The 13,956-nt window shown below is 43.8% G+C and overlaps 1 protein-coding gene across 1 annotated transcript; it reads right to left on the bottom strand.

The window, feature by feature from the left end:
• Nucleotides 1–2,967: 2,967 nt before the first annotated feature.
• DPPA4 (developmental pluripotency associated 4) lies at nt 2,968–13,192 on the bottom strand. The gene is made up of 7 exons (XM_046003676.1): nt 13,169–13,192; nt 11,091–11,301; nt 9,709–9,857; nt 9,564–9,614; nt 9,016–9,325; nt 6,628–6,823; nt 2,968–2,998 (listed from the first exon to the last, which is right to left on the bottom strand). The coding sequence occupies exons 1-7, from the start codon at nt 13,190–13,192 to the stop codon at nt 2,968–2,970; spliced, it is 972 nt and encodes a 323-aa protein (XP_045859632.1).
• Between the last annotated feature and the right edge of the window lie 764 nt (nt 13,193–13,956).

The raw sequence follows: 13,956 nt of genomic DNA, 5'->3' as shown, positions 1-13,956 counted from the left end.
AGCCCCACAATAGGCTCCCTGCTCAGCAGGAAAGTCTGCCTCTCTCTCTCTTCCTCTGCCTGCTGCTCTTCCTGCTTCTGCTCTCTCAAATAAAATCTTAAAAAAAAAAACAAAACAAATTAAAACGATATATAGCTGGGGTGCGTGGGTGGCTCAGTCTGTTGGGTGTCTGCCTTTGGTTCAGGTCATGTCCTAGAGTCCTGGGATCCAGCCCCATGTCAAAGTCCCTGCCCAGCTGGGAGTCTGTTCTTCCCTTTTCCTATGCCCACCCCCCATTCATGCTTTCTCTCTCAAATAAAATCTTAAAAAAAAAAAGATATATAGCTTACACATAATAAGTATGTACACATATTTAAGCACATAGTTCTGTGGATTTTTACATATGGATAAGCCTTAGTATTGCCACTCAAAATAAGGTCAGCTCACTTTATGCTAATAACAATAGGTATCATCAGGACTGCCTGAGTAGATTCATATTAAATCTTTTTGGCAATATCAACGGTATATCCCATCAGAAAACACATTTCTGTTTGTGTCATTCCTGGTGATAAGTCTGAATATTCAGTCAAGGTGGACATTACCCATTTTTTCTACAAGCCCTATCTTGCAAAATGCAGATTTACTTGAGGCACTTTCAGGTAAGTTAATACCAGTTCAGTGAGTTAGCATTTTAAAAATTCCCCCATCTTTCTCCTCCCACATCTGCCCCTTAAGGCTGGGTCCTTGGAGATGTAGCTATTTCCAATTTTGCTTCCTGGCAGGGAGCTCACAAGCTTTCTTCACGTAGGTCCATTTGCCTTAGCCAGCCATGTCTGGGCAGAACCTGACTCCAAAGCTCGATGACTTCAGCACTAATTCTTGGGAGCTTACAGGTCCCTTTGGAGTCCGGAGAAATTGATGTCTCCTATCACCATTCCTATGGCATCACATACCTTGCTCACACCACACACTGCTTCTGGACAGACAACTCTGTGCGACTGTGACTTCAGTTTCCAATTGGGAAATTGGACATTTTCTCTCCCCCTGGCTCCTCCCAAACATCTAAATCATAGGGCAAGTTCCCTTTCCTTTGCCACAGAATTCATCTGAAGCATGGAGTATTAAGCTCCAAGTTGTCTTTTTTTCCTTGTAATATTTTGGAAACTTGGGAGGGAGACAGTGCTGGAAGGATAGACTAGGATAGCTAAAACTATAGGAATTTGGGAGGAGGCTTGTGGGAATTAGGGAAGTGCTAGAGAATAAATATAACTTTAGAAATTTAACCTTGCTAGGGGCAGGAAAAAGTGGTAGTTATCTTTGTGGTGGACCTACAACTGATTTTATAGATAGTGAAGTTCACTTTTGTGTGTGAGGAAGGGAAAGCCACAAGCAGACTGGGAAGACAAACTTGGGCAATCCACTGAAAATAAGGAAAAAGTATGGGACGCCTGGGTGGCTCAGTCAGTTAAGCAGCTGCCTTCCGCTCAGGTCATGTGATGCTAGGGTCCTGGGATCGAGTCCCACATCCAGGTCCTTGTGCTGCAGGGAGCCTGCCTCTCTCTCTTCCTCTGCCTGCCACTCTGCCTGCTTATGCGTGCATGCACGCGCGCTCTCTTGCTCTCTCTCTCTGACAAATAAATAAATAGGTAAAATCTTTTTACTAAAAAGTAAGGAAAAAGTTTAAAACGGAAACAAAGTTAAAATTCTTAGTATGTATACAATAAGAAATAAGGAATAAAATGTGTATATCATTTACACTGAAAAATTCTGACCATTAATGAGTAATCAGTGTAGACATTGCCAAGAGCATGGAAATATCTTGCTCATCAAAAAACATTCCTCTCTAGATTTTAACACTGAGGATTCTTGCCCAAATCTGTCCATATCATGATAGTTACAAACTTTCCAACTCTACTACTCCTTCTAGTATATTTTGGAGGAGAAAAAAAAAAAATCTCATAATCCAAAACTCCACATAATAAAAATGTTGGAAATTGCCATAAAGCCACAAGTGGAAAAAAAAAAAAAAAAAGAACCACGACTCTAAATTCAGGAGGGCATAAAAATTTTAAATAAATCAAACTCATCAAAGTGTATATAGTAAATGTACAGTTTTAAAAAATATCAATCCTACCTCATTTGAGTGGTTTAAAAAAAATCATGCCCCCCAAAATCATGATTTTTGGCTTAATCCTGAGTTAAGAATATTAATAATTGCCCACAATGCATATGGTCTCCTATATACAGTAAGTTTTATATACACATTTGAAACCTAACACATTATGAATTTTTGAGTCAGAAGTACCCTTAAATGTTTTTAACCACTAGAAACATACATAATAGTTACAAGGGGAAATAATATCAGCGAAGTGTGCTGTGTTTTTATTCCAGAGACACACCACAGAGGTCTCAGGTTATTAAGAAAACATCAAAAAATGCTTTGTTGTATTAAGAGTATGTTTTGGGAAGTGGGAAAGAATAAAAGCTTTAGGTTTAAAACACTCTACAGTTTGAAGCCATGAACCTGAGCAGCCTCTGGGGGAAGTCAGGCTCTCGCGAGAACTGAAATCCAGCATGGAAGCTGTACAGGTGCGTTTCCCACTCCATCCCGTCCACGAGATTCGGCTCGGCTTGGCTCAGGCTCCCACCTCAAAGGACTCTTAAGGTTGCTTCTATTTCAGAAGGGTCAACGTTTGGTAGTAGAATGACTTTTTCATCTTATTTAGTAGAATAAATAGTAATTTTGAAATGCTTTTCCAATGTAAAGCATTAAGAGCCCTTGTATCCCAACCCACGACGGTGCAGGCCCTGGTTGGGGTCCAGGGGTCGGAGGGTAACATCTGCAGTGGACCAGCCGGTGGGCCCTGGAGGCAGGAAGACGGAGGGAGTGGAGCAGTCTGCAGTTCCCCCACCAGTGGCACTGCAGAGTTGCTTGTAGTTCCCTGTCTACCATTAATCATAATCACCGCTTTTCCTGGTACTGCGAGCTCACTGGAGGCTTTTCATTAACACCTTATTCCTACAAAGCAAACAAAATATGTTCCTTTTTAGAAACATAAGATCCAAGAAGAAACATTAAGTTACACCCTTAAAAACAGCCAAGAATGCCACTGGTGGAACTGTTCCTGAACTTGAGGATAGTGGGTGGAAAAAAAGCATGCGACCAAGTCATCAAGGAGTGACTATTAGGCCCGTTATGCCTCTGTAATATGCTCCTATCCTATGCAGCCCATGGGCAGGAGAGGCCCCCCAATGGATTTTTTACCATTTGCCTAGTGGCCTTGGTAGGTCATTAAAGGACTTTCCAGAGTGATCTCAATTTTATTCAATTTGCTTGGCAGCAACAATTCTTGGCAAGAAGTAGGACAGCCAGAAGGGGGAGAAACAAGTGCACACTCACATACTTTGTCCTGTGAGAGACAGTTAACTGGGCCCAAGGGCTGCAACTCTGGGCTGGGGGAAGGAGTCGTCTAACCTGAGGGTTCCACCTACTTCAGGCTTCTACCTCTGTCAACTGCCCAAGACCTAGGATGTTCAGTAACCTTGACCCTAAGGATGGGACCCCTGTAGGTCAACGGGGGATGATTCCAGCGCAACTGAGGGCTGGGGAGAGGGATCTCTCGGCTGCACCAACCTAAGCCCAGAAGCACACACTTTTCAATGCAGCACAAATGGAAATCTCCTTTGAGTATCCTTTTGCTGCACCTCTCCATTTGTGCCTTTCGAAAACACCTCTAGTCACCCCTCCTACTTGTCTGCTCCACGTATTCAAGCCTCAAAAAGGCACATGTATCCTTCACTGCTCTGAATCTCCCATTATCCAAGCGAATGTATCATTTCTACCTTCCTCTGCTTCATTTATATTACTTAAAGCCAGATTCTATTTTGGCACCTTTAGAAGATGCTAGGCCTGTAAAACCTATTAAAAACAACTTTCCCACATTTTTCTAACAGATCTCACATCCTTCCCTCTTCTGCAATGTAAGCCTCAGTGCACTTACTTGCTTCCAACCCTTCAATGGCCCATCACCCAGTAAAGACCTGCTTGATCAGATTCCGTGTCCTTCACTCTAATCATTTTTTTTTTAAGATTTTATATATATATTTGACAGAGAGAGAGAGATCACAAGTAAGCAGAGGCAGGCAGAGGGGGAGGGGGAAGCAGGCTCCCTGCTGAGCAGAGAGCCCTAGGTGGGATTCAATCCCAGGACCCTGAGATCATGACCCAAGCCAAAGGCAGAGGCTTTTAACCCACTGAGCCACCCAGGCGCCCCTTCACTCTAATCTTTGAAATTATAAAATTTTGTATATCCTTTTCTGTAGAAGTGGGTGATGGGCATTAAGGAGGGCACATAATGCAATGAGTACTGGGTATTATAGAGGACTGATAAATCACAGACCTCCACCTCCGAAACCAATTAATACACTGTATGTTAACTGAACTTCAATAAAAATAAATTTTAGGGGCGCCTGGGTGGCTCAGTGGGTTGGGCCGCTGCCTTCGGCTCGGGTCGTGGTCTCAGAGTCCTGGGATCGAGTCCCGCGTCGGGCTCTCTGCTCAGCGGCGAGCCTGCTTCCCTCTCTCTCTCTCTGCCTGCCTCTCTGTCTACTTGTGATTTCTCTCTGTCAAATAAATAAATAAAATCTTTAAAAATAAATAAATAAATAGATTTTAAAAATGAAGTGATTTTTGTTATTTATATTTTCACTGTATTATAGTTCTATACTATGACCAATGAAATGTATATATTTGGGGGGAAAAAAAAACTGTACTTAATTCTCCTCAGTAGGTTCTCTACAAAAGTAAATACAGGGGCGCCTGGGTGGCCCAGTGAGTTAAGCCGCTGCCTTCGGCTCAGGTCATGATCTCAGGGTCCTGGGATCGAGCCCCGCATGGGGCTCCTTGCTCAGTGCGGAGCCTGCTTCTCTCTCTGCCTCTGCCTGCCTCTCTTCCTGCTTGCGCTCCCTCTCTAATAAATAAATAATCTTAAAAAAAAAAAAGTAAATACAATGGAAACAAACAAACAAAACCCCTAAATACGATAGCCTTTTGGAATTAAAAATTTCTTTACAGGTGTGCCTGGGTGGCTTAGTCAGTTAGGTGGCTGCCTCCTCTCAGGTCATGAGACCCTGCCCCACATGGGGCTCCCTGCTCAGCGAGGAGTCTGCTTCTCCCTCTCCCTTTGCCTGCTGCTCTGCCTCAGTGTGCTCTTGTGCTCTTTCTCTGTGTCAAATAAATCAAAAATCTTAAAAAAAAATTTCTTTAGAAGCATATAAACTTCTTGGTGGCTGCTTAATTTTCATACTTTGGTGACTTTTGTACACCTCCCTGTCAATGTGGCTCCTTTTATCAGAGATGTGGAAACCGAGGCCCAGAAAAGTGAAGTGGCATGGGTAAAATTATGGAAATGGTTGCTGCTAGAAAAGGGACTTCAGTGGACTGTCCCCTTCCTTGAGCCAGTGCTGTTGCTGTGGCTTCAAAACAGAACAGTACTCACCCCACCTCACCCCTGTCTGTCAATAGTAGTGGCTTCTTTTAATAAAAATATTTCCCATCCTATTTAGAATCAGAAATTTATTTATCAGGTTCCTTCCCCCCAGGTCTATTCTGCACCAGCCAGTCATTGTTGATTTTAATTGGCTTAGAATTTAAACTACAGAGAAAAAAAAAAAAAACACCAAACTTTTGTTTCTCTTCATAATTGTGTTCTAAAGTAGGCTCTTTGGTGCTTATGGAGGTATTTCACTGATCACATAACATTAACTAACGGCATCTTCTGAAAGAACACCCAGGCTACTGGGTAAATTCTAAACCTTCAAAGCTGACTATAATCAGACCCTAAACTTATGATATTACTTAAAATCTATAGTGCTCAATTAGAGCCAAAACTATTTTTTTGCATATACTGTATATTTCCATCTTTATGACTTCATTGAAAGGAATCCCACTTGCTGGAATAATTAATACCCACATTTTTTTTTCAATGCTTTCCCACATCAGACACAGTGCTAAGAACTTTACATTTATTAAATGTAAATGTAATCTAATCTAATCTAATCATCTAATCTTCACAATGCTTCAGATAGGCATTATTATGTCCACTTTATAAGGAGCAATCAGATTTTATTTTTTAACCATAGCTGTCACACTAAAATATTAAAAATTTCTACCTTGTCCTAAATTCTCTCAGTCTTGGCATTGGTTGCTCTATTAAAAAATGAGCTTTCTCTTTCTTTCCATGTAGGCAATTCTTCCTTCAAGTTAAGAAACCTCTTCTTTAATACTAGTCATCACATTCTACGTTTACAGAGAAATATCCCCATTAGACTGTGGTCTACTTAGGGGGTTTTGTTGCTGTTGTTTTGCTAGTCATTATTTCTGTGACATGCATATACCTGTAATACAGTATTTAATCAATACTGTTTCTCCACAATTATGGGTGGGCCTCTAGGCAGGAGCAGTAAGCCCTGACCTATAAATGCTTTTTCTTAGGAATACAGTTAACTCAGTAATAACTTTCTTGAACGCTATACTGACAGCTCGTGCAAGAAATATGGATCTATTTAAAATGAATATGCATCTCCTCTCTCCCCTAACTGAACACCAGGTGTCCAGTTTTCGTTTGTAGAAAAGCACCAGGTAGTTACCTCCGAACACATCTGGGGCACAGCATATTGTCCTCCAAGTGTGGGGGTGGGAAATTGCAGGCCGGTAGCAAGAAGAGGGCACATACTCTTCCCCGTTTTTCAGGCACCCAGGCTTGTCCTGCATGGAATTGCAGGTGAACCCAACCTTCTGTGTCTGCAGGCAGACTTTTCCCATGGACCACACACCACCTGACAACTGGAGAAGGAAAGGGAGGGAAGTACAAAGACAGCATGACCAAATTCTGATGTTCTTTTGGTCAAGAATAGATCATGGTCTTTGTTTCTACTACTTTTCTCGAGTGCCAGGTCCAAGATATGAGCCTTGGAATCCTAGCTTAACCTACTCTGTCCTGCGCCCTTTTTTTTTTTTTAAGATTTTATTTATTTGTCAGAGAGGGAGGGAGAGTGAGCGAGCGAACACAGGCAGACTGAGTGGCAGGCACAGGCAGAGGGAGAAGCAGGCTCCCTGCCGAGCAAGGAGTGGGATGTGGGACTCGGATCCCAGGACCCTGGGATCACCACCTGAGCCGAAGGCAGCCGCTTAACCAACTGAGCCACCCAGGCGTCCCTGTCCTGCCCCCTTTTAGAAAATCATACAAAACAGTTTTTGTTAAAACTTTAGAAAGGAGAGGTGCCTGGGTGCCTCAGTTGGTTAAGCGGTTGCCTGCCTTCAGCTCAGGTCATGATCCTAGGGTCCTGGGATGGAGCCCCACATCGGGCTCCCTGCTGAGCAGAGAGCCTGCTCCTCTACCTACTTGAACTCTCTGTCAAATACATAAAACCTTAAACACACATACACACACCCACCCACCCACCCACCCCACAAACTTTTAGATGGAAAATGTACAGCTGGAAGTGGTATAGCTCCAAGTGGGTAAATCATAGTACAAAGGAGGCAAAACTTGACCTCTGCCCATCCTAGGTTTGGAGCAGAGACTCCTTCACAAAAAGATCAAGAAAAGAAAATCAGCTTCCTTCCTTCTTTTTTTTTTTTTTTTTAAGATTTTAAAATTTATTTTACAGAGAGAGAGATAGCTGGAGAGCTAACAGGAGCAGGGGGGATGGGAGAGGGAGAAGCAGGCTTCCCATTGAGCAGCAGTCCAATGCAGGGCTCATCCAGGACCCTGGGATTATAACCCAAGCTGAAGGCAGATGCTTAACGACTGAGCCACTCAGGTCCCCCGAGAGAATCAGTTTCTTAATGCATATGGCACACGTCACTTGAAGAAACCACCAATGAAAACAAACTCAAAACGGTGGCTCAGAATCCTGGTTTTTACAAAGAAAGAGGAATTTGTAGAGAAACAACAGGAAAAAGGGAAGCAGTTTTAGGCTCCTGGGGAGGGTGGAGAGAGTGGGCAGGCAGTTCAATCTCTGGGGAAGGAACTAGTAAGTAAGGTTTCTCTGGTGCCACCTCTCAGCGGATCGTCTCCAGCAAAAAGAGAAATTTATAAGCTGCCTTTAGGCAGTAAAAAGGGACTTTTCTGGGTTGGCTGCTCTTTAATTGCCATCAGCTCAAAACAATTTTTATTATACCTTTTAAAACAGTTTAGGACAGGTATAATTTGGGGTGACATACTCTGGTTTCCTTCAATAGAAAGACTAAACTGGAATGGTCTGAGGGTGTCTGCATGACATGGGTTGGGGGGTTTCAATAGGCATTGTACTGTGCTAACCAGTTAATGGTTTCTCTTAATTTTATATCCTGTAATTCTTACAACATTATGAGGTAGGTGTAATTATTAACCTATTTTATGGTGAGGAAACTGGGAACTGTATTAAACAACTTGGTAATGTCACTCACCTAACAGATACTAGAAGATCCAAGGCTTAAGCTCAGGCAGCTGATTTTAGAGCCTGCTCTTTGAATTCTTTCAAGAAGGGGAAAGAAAGGGGGCACCTGGGTGGCTCAGTGGGTTAAAGCCTCTGCCTTTCGCTCAGGTCATGATCCCAGGGTCCTGGGATTGAGCCCCGCATCGGGCTCTCTGCTTGGCGGGGAGCCTGCTTCCTCCTCTCTCTCTCTCTGCCTGCCTCTCTCCCTACTTGTGGTCTCTATCTGTCAAATAAATAAATAAAATCTTAAAAAAAAAAAAGAAGGGGAAAGAAAGCCAAACAGACTGCCATTCCCTTCTGATGACATCAGTAATTTGCAGCAGTGGTTTTCAAAGTGCGGTCCCCAGACTAGCATCATCAGCACTGGCTGAAAAATTATTAAAAAAGAAAATTCCCAGGCCCTATCCCAGCTCTGAATCAGAAACTCTGTGGGTAGGACCCAGGAATCACCAACCCTTCAGGTGATTTTGATATACCCTAAAACTGACAGGAGGTTAGTATCAATAGCATTTTTTCCTCAACAGGACCAGAACGAAATCTCAAGCCTGGGCTTACCATGGGCCTCCTGTGGCGATTCCACTGTCTCCATCTTGCCAGCCCTGCCTGCAATTCTCGACCAGGAGGCAAACACAGCATCTGGGGCGGAAGTTGTCACAACAACAGTATCGACTCCCTCCATGAGAGCACCAGACCCCACAGGGGCGGGTGCCCCACCCTCAGGGGGAGCAGCCACCTCAGAAGGGTGGGTCCCGTCAGAAGATATCCTTTTTCCGAAACCTTCCAGAGACATTTCCCCCTGCTCCATCTTTGATCTTCTTTGTGACTGTGAGAGAATCTTGGCCTCCTCTGCGGTGACAGGAATGTTCTTCTACAAACAGGGTTTGCAAGGTTAAGGTGCTGTCAGGAGTGCAGTCCAATTTTGGTGTGAAGTGGCTCATGGTGGGGGCGGAGGGGGTGGTAGGTGTGGGTAGACGGGTGTGCTGTTTCTCTTCAGAGGGAAGGAGAGGCTAAAGTAATCCCCCCACGGATTTTCTGATGCTAAATTAGGTAATTAGAATGAGAACTAAACCTTCCACTCTGTCAAATCCCTACAAATCACTCACCCGTTGATCGGGGTAAGCATATTCGCAGATTCTCTTATATACATCCAGTTTCTAAGACAAGAGAGAAATGAGTTAACAATCAAGTAAGGATCCTACCCCTCCTCCCAGGAGCACTGCCTCTGACCCTGAGCCCCTGAGGGGTCACCTGGCCTTTGGTGCTCAGCTTTAGTTGCTGGCACCAAGCCCGCAGGACGTCTCGGTGAAGCATGTTGGCGGGTGGCAATTTTGAAGGTAAGGGAGGAACTGGGATTTTCTTCCGAAGTCTTACTTTTCCACTACCTTCTTCCTTCTTTTCTGAACAAGATGCAGAAGGAAAACAGGATGAAATTAGCAATAATTCACTTTTGGACAGCCTTTTAAAATGTCAAAGTACAATTTTAAGTTCTCCCAACCCAATCCCCGTTGCAGATTCAATGACTTGACAAAGACCCCAGAACTTCCAAAAGACACAACCTCAAACCTGGGACGGACTTAGCACTTCTGAGTCTCCAGTTTTTACTTCCTGAAACTTCCATACTTGCTCCCTTGTGAGCACTTACACCCAGACTTCAACGAAGTTGTACTAGAGATCTTACTTCCAATCCAGGGGAATGATAGTAATTTTATTTATTTATTTTTTTAAAAGATTTTATTTATTTATTCTGACAGAGAAAGATCACAAGCAGGCAGAGAGGCAGGCAGAGAGAGAGGAGGAAGCAGGCTCCTTGCCGAGCAGAGAGCCCGATGCGGGACTCGATCCCAGGACCCTGAGATCATGACCTGAGCCGAAGGCAGCGGCTTAATCCACTGAGCCACCCAGGCGCCCTGATAGTAATTTTAAACCCGACATCGTAGTCCCTAGTGGGGCCTGGTCCTCTCACCAAGGAACAAAGCAAACCACTAGGCAATGCTACACACAACCACCCGTTCTCAGAATTACATCAGCCCTCCCCACTCTGGGCAGTGCTCTGGTCTCACCGCACACAGGTTCCTCACTCTCTCTCACTGTCCAGGAAAGACTTCTAGAACATACTCCAAAACAGACAACTATAATGACACTAACAGTTATGAGGCTTTACCACGTGCACATTACTAGTCAGGTATCAGGTAGGCATTTTTACCCAATTATTCCCTATACGCTACAATGGAGCCTGCAGCCCACTCCATCTGACCTGGCTAAATTAAGTATTATCCTCAATTCTTAGAAAAAGAAGGTGGAGTTTTAAGGATGGGATTTCAAATTTATAGCAGTTTGTCCCCAAACTACTGTACTCTGAGATCCCTTAACACTAAGCAGTGAGTGAAGTCAAAATGATGAACAGATAAAATATACTGTCAGAGTTTGGAGACCTGAAGACACCACAGTTTTAACAGAGGTGGGCTGGAAGAAAGCTCCAGGCACGCGCGAAGTAAGCTGGAAGCCAAAGGAAGTGGAGGGTTTTCGGAATACAGGACCCTTTTTTTTCTCCCTACTTGTTCTATTCCCTCAGAAAATTCCTTGGTCTTCTTAAACCCAAGGAGAGATTTGAGGGCTTGTAGACTTCTTACCTTTGTCTTCTTTCATAGATCTTTTTCGTTTGGTCCCACTGGCAGAGGTTTTTTGCAACTTTGGTTCACCGGAAGCCTGCTGCCTGTCGTTGGCTTCTTCTGATGCTGGTTGGGATAGGCCAGCCAGAGAGTGCTCCCCCGACTTTGTGGAGTTCTGCTGGGGACAGAGGAGCCGTCTTCCCAAGGGCGCCCGACCCACCACACACACTACCTGCCTCAAGATTAACTCACATCCAGGGCACCAGGATAGTCATTACACACATCACTGGCAGTGCAGATTCTCCTCTGGGAAATCATCCCAACCCCAGGCTGACTTCTAAGATGGGGTAGGTGGGGAAATGGGAGGCCGAGAAGAAAATATGAAAAAGGACAAACTATAGAAACAACCCACAGAAGTAGAAGAAACTAGGCTCTTTGGCCAGGGGGTGTGGGAGCCCTTACCTCTATCACCCACCATATCCATTATTCTCTTACCTGAAGATCTTCTTCCCCCATTCCTTCGGTCCTGATCTCTTCCAAACCAAGTTTTCCCCTACTATTGCCAGAGGGATTCTATATATACTCCTGCGGTGGTTCCTTGTGTTTAGCATGAAGATATACAAATGTCTTTAATTCAGCGGACCAGCCTCTCCATGGCCCCAAGGGCTGGTCACAGAATTCCTTTCCCGCCTAGTTACCTTGACCTGAAGAGATTTCGCTCACTTCACACCAGCCTTCAACTTAAATCTTAAATCTTACCTCTCCTTCAGAATCTCATTTCCAGTATTCCTTCACCTGGCCGCCCCTCCTAATCTCCTTAGACCAAGTCACTTCTGCGAGTTGCCTCTCTGCCTCCCCCTTATCAGTCACAATTTTACATTTGCTTGTGGGATTTAATCAGTGCTCCTTACCCCCTTTGACAGTCAGCTGCCTAGGGGCAGAATTTCTCTCTCCTCCTGGGCCCTCGAACATTGCTTAACTGAACACCAGAAGCAAGAAAACAGTTGAGGATACAGTTATCTGACAGAGAAACCTCTTACATAAGGTGTTGATGTATTTTTAATTTTCTTTCATTAACTCTTGGCAGCAACCTAGTAGCAATTTCCAACTCTGTTTTTCAGATGCCGAAGCTACCTAACCAAAGCCAGGTCATAGGCAGGCATCTCTGAGGAACACAAAATCCCTGCCTTGAAATCCTTTCCAGCAGGTGGGACTGGACAAATTAACACTTGTATGGTATTTTACATCACTATAGCAGCTTTGCATTCATATACAAATTTTACATTAGCATAGCCTTAACACAAACTACTCACTTTGGAGCCTAAAGTCGTAAGTCTTAAAATTGATTGGGCAAAAATGCTGGTTGAGAGTGCTCGGGTTCCCTTAGCACGGTGCTTGGGTTCCACTGGAAAGTCTCAAATCCGCTCTACCTTTTTTTTTTTTTTTTTTTTTTTTTTAAGTAGGCTCCACACCCAACCTGGATGGCATTGTGGGGCTTGAACTCCTGACCATCAATGAAATCAAGCAGTGAACTGAAATCAAGAGTTGGATACTTAACCTGCTGAGCCACCCAGGCACCTCAAAGCTTCTCTACCTTTAATTCTGCCTGCGGTGCTTGTCAATATGTCTGACTTTGGATTATTCCATAGCCCTGGTGACCCTTGGAAAAGACAGGTTCAGACCTACCATTACCTGGTTTAGGACCGGTGTCTGTTGAGGGCAAATTAAAGCATCTAGTTCTCTCCGCCAACCTCAGTTCCATTACCTCTTCCTGAAGTTTCCCCCTCACCTCCCTTCTTCTCCTGTCACCAGTCCCCTCCAGGCCTGAAAGCAGAATCATCTTAAAGATAGGATAAAGCATCTTTTCAAAACCAAAATAGGAAGCCCTGTTTCTTACATACAGTCTCCTTGCCCCAATATTATCAGGCTGCGATTGTTTAGGACCTTACTTTTTTTTTTTTTTCCCTTAACAAGAGGAAATCGAGACACATTCTTTTCTCCTCAAAACAAGGATCAAGTGTGCTCAAGCTGGAGGGAGAGAGAAACAGGACGAGGCTCTGAAAGACAGACAGAAACAAAACCACTGAAATTGTACTTACCTTTTTGCCTTTTGCTTTCTCCATATCCCAAGAGAAGTCAAGGTTAACAAAAAGAAAATTTTTGCTTCTTAAATGGCCCTGGGCCCAAGATTTTAAAAGTCTTCTCCCTTTTCAAAAAGTCATTTAAAAGTCTCCTCCCACTTCCTGTCACCCAAGGGCGCTCTTCTTTTTCTCCTCCCCCTTTTCCCTCCCCTACAATTTGTGAATGCTAATTATGTGGACTCTTTTATTCATGAGGTGTCTCTGGTATTACTTAATTAGTAATACCTTTCCTACCACTTCTGTGAGCTTTTTAACAGAATCCCTACCGTGTGGTTCAGGAGACGTCCGGCAGTTGGAAGCTCCTTCAGAAAAAATGCAAGGGAGAAACAAAAGTTCCTAGAGACTTCTCAACAGGATGTTCGAAGGGATTTAATGAGGCAACTTGTGGAAACAAAAGAATTCCAGGGCCAGACTGGTGGTCTGAAGGAAGCAAAACCTTAATCCTGTCCCACATAATTTTATTTCTTCAGCAAGATACCAATCGCAGCTCCACCTTCCCAGTTACACTCATACCACCTTCCAGTCTGCCAACAAGTAGTAAGAGTAGTTTGTAAAGTCTATTGGGTTTTTGTTTTGTTCCAAACTTTAGGTTTAAAAGTTCCATAGCCAGTATTTTATTGTCCTCCATTTTATGGATGATGAAAGTACGGACAACATTATATTGGTAACTTGCTGGATGATGCAGTAAGAGAGAACCGGAAATCAAGTCCCTTGAGCCTTATCCTACCCCTCAAGCCCCTGACCTA

Source organism: Meles meles, chromosome 4 (assembly GCF_922984935.1).
Source record: "Meles meles chromosome 4, mMelMel3.1 paternal haplotype, whole genome shotgun sequence".
Lineage (NCBI taxonomy): Eukaryota > Metazoa > Chordata > Mammalia > Carnivora > Mustelidae > Meles > Meles meles.
This window is presented reverse-complemented; position numbering and strand designations above follow the sequence as displayed.

Excerpts from the sequence above, each read along its gene's own strand:
- DPPA4 (XM_046003676.1), bottom strand. The coding sequence starts at position 13,192 with ATGGAGAAAGCAAAAGGCAAAAAG. Across the intron at positions 9,858-11,090 it reads ATCTATGAAAGAAGACAAAG|AAAAGAAGGAAGAAGGTAGT; the intron begins GTAAGAAGTCTA and ends CATCTTGTTCAG. Across the intron at positions 2,999-6,627 it reads TGCCCCAGATGTGTTCGGAG|GAATAAGGTGTTAATGAAAA; the intron begins GTAACTACCTGG and ends TTTGCTTTGTAG.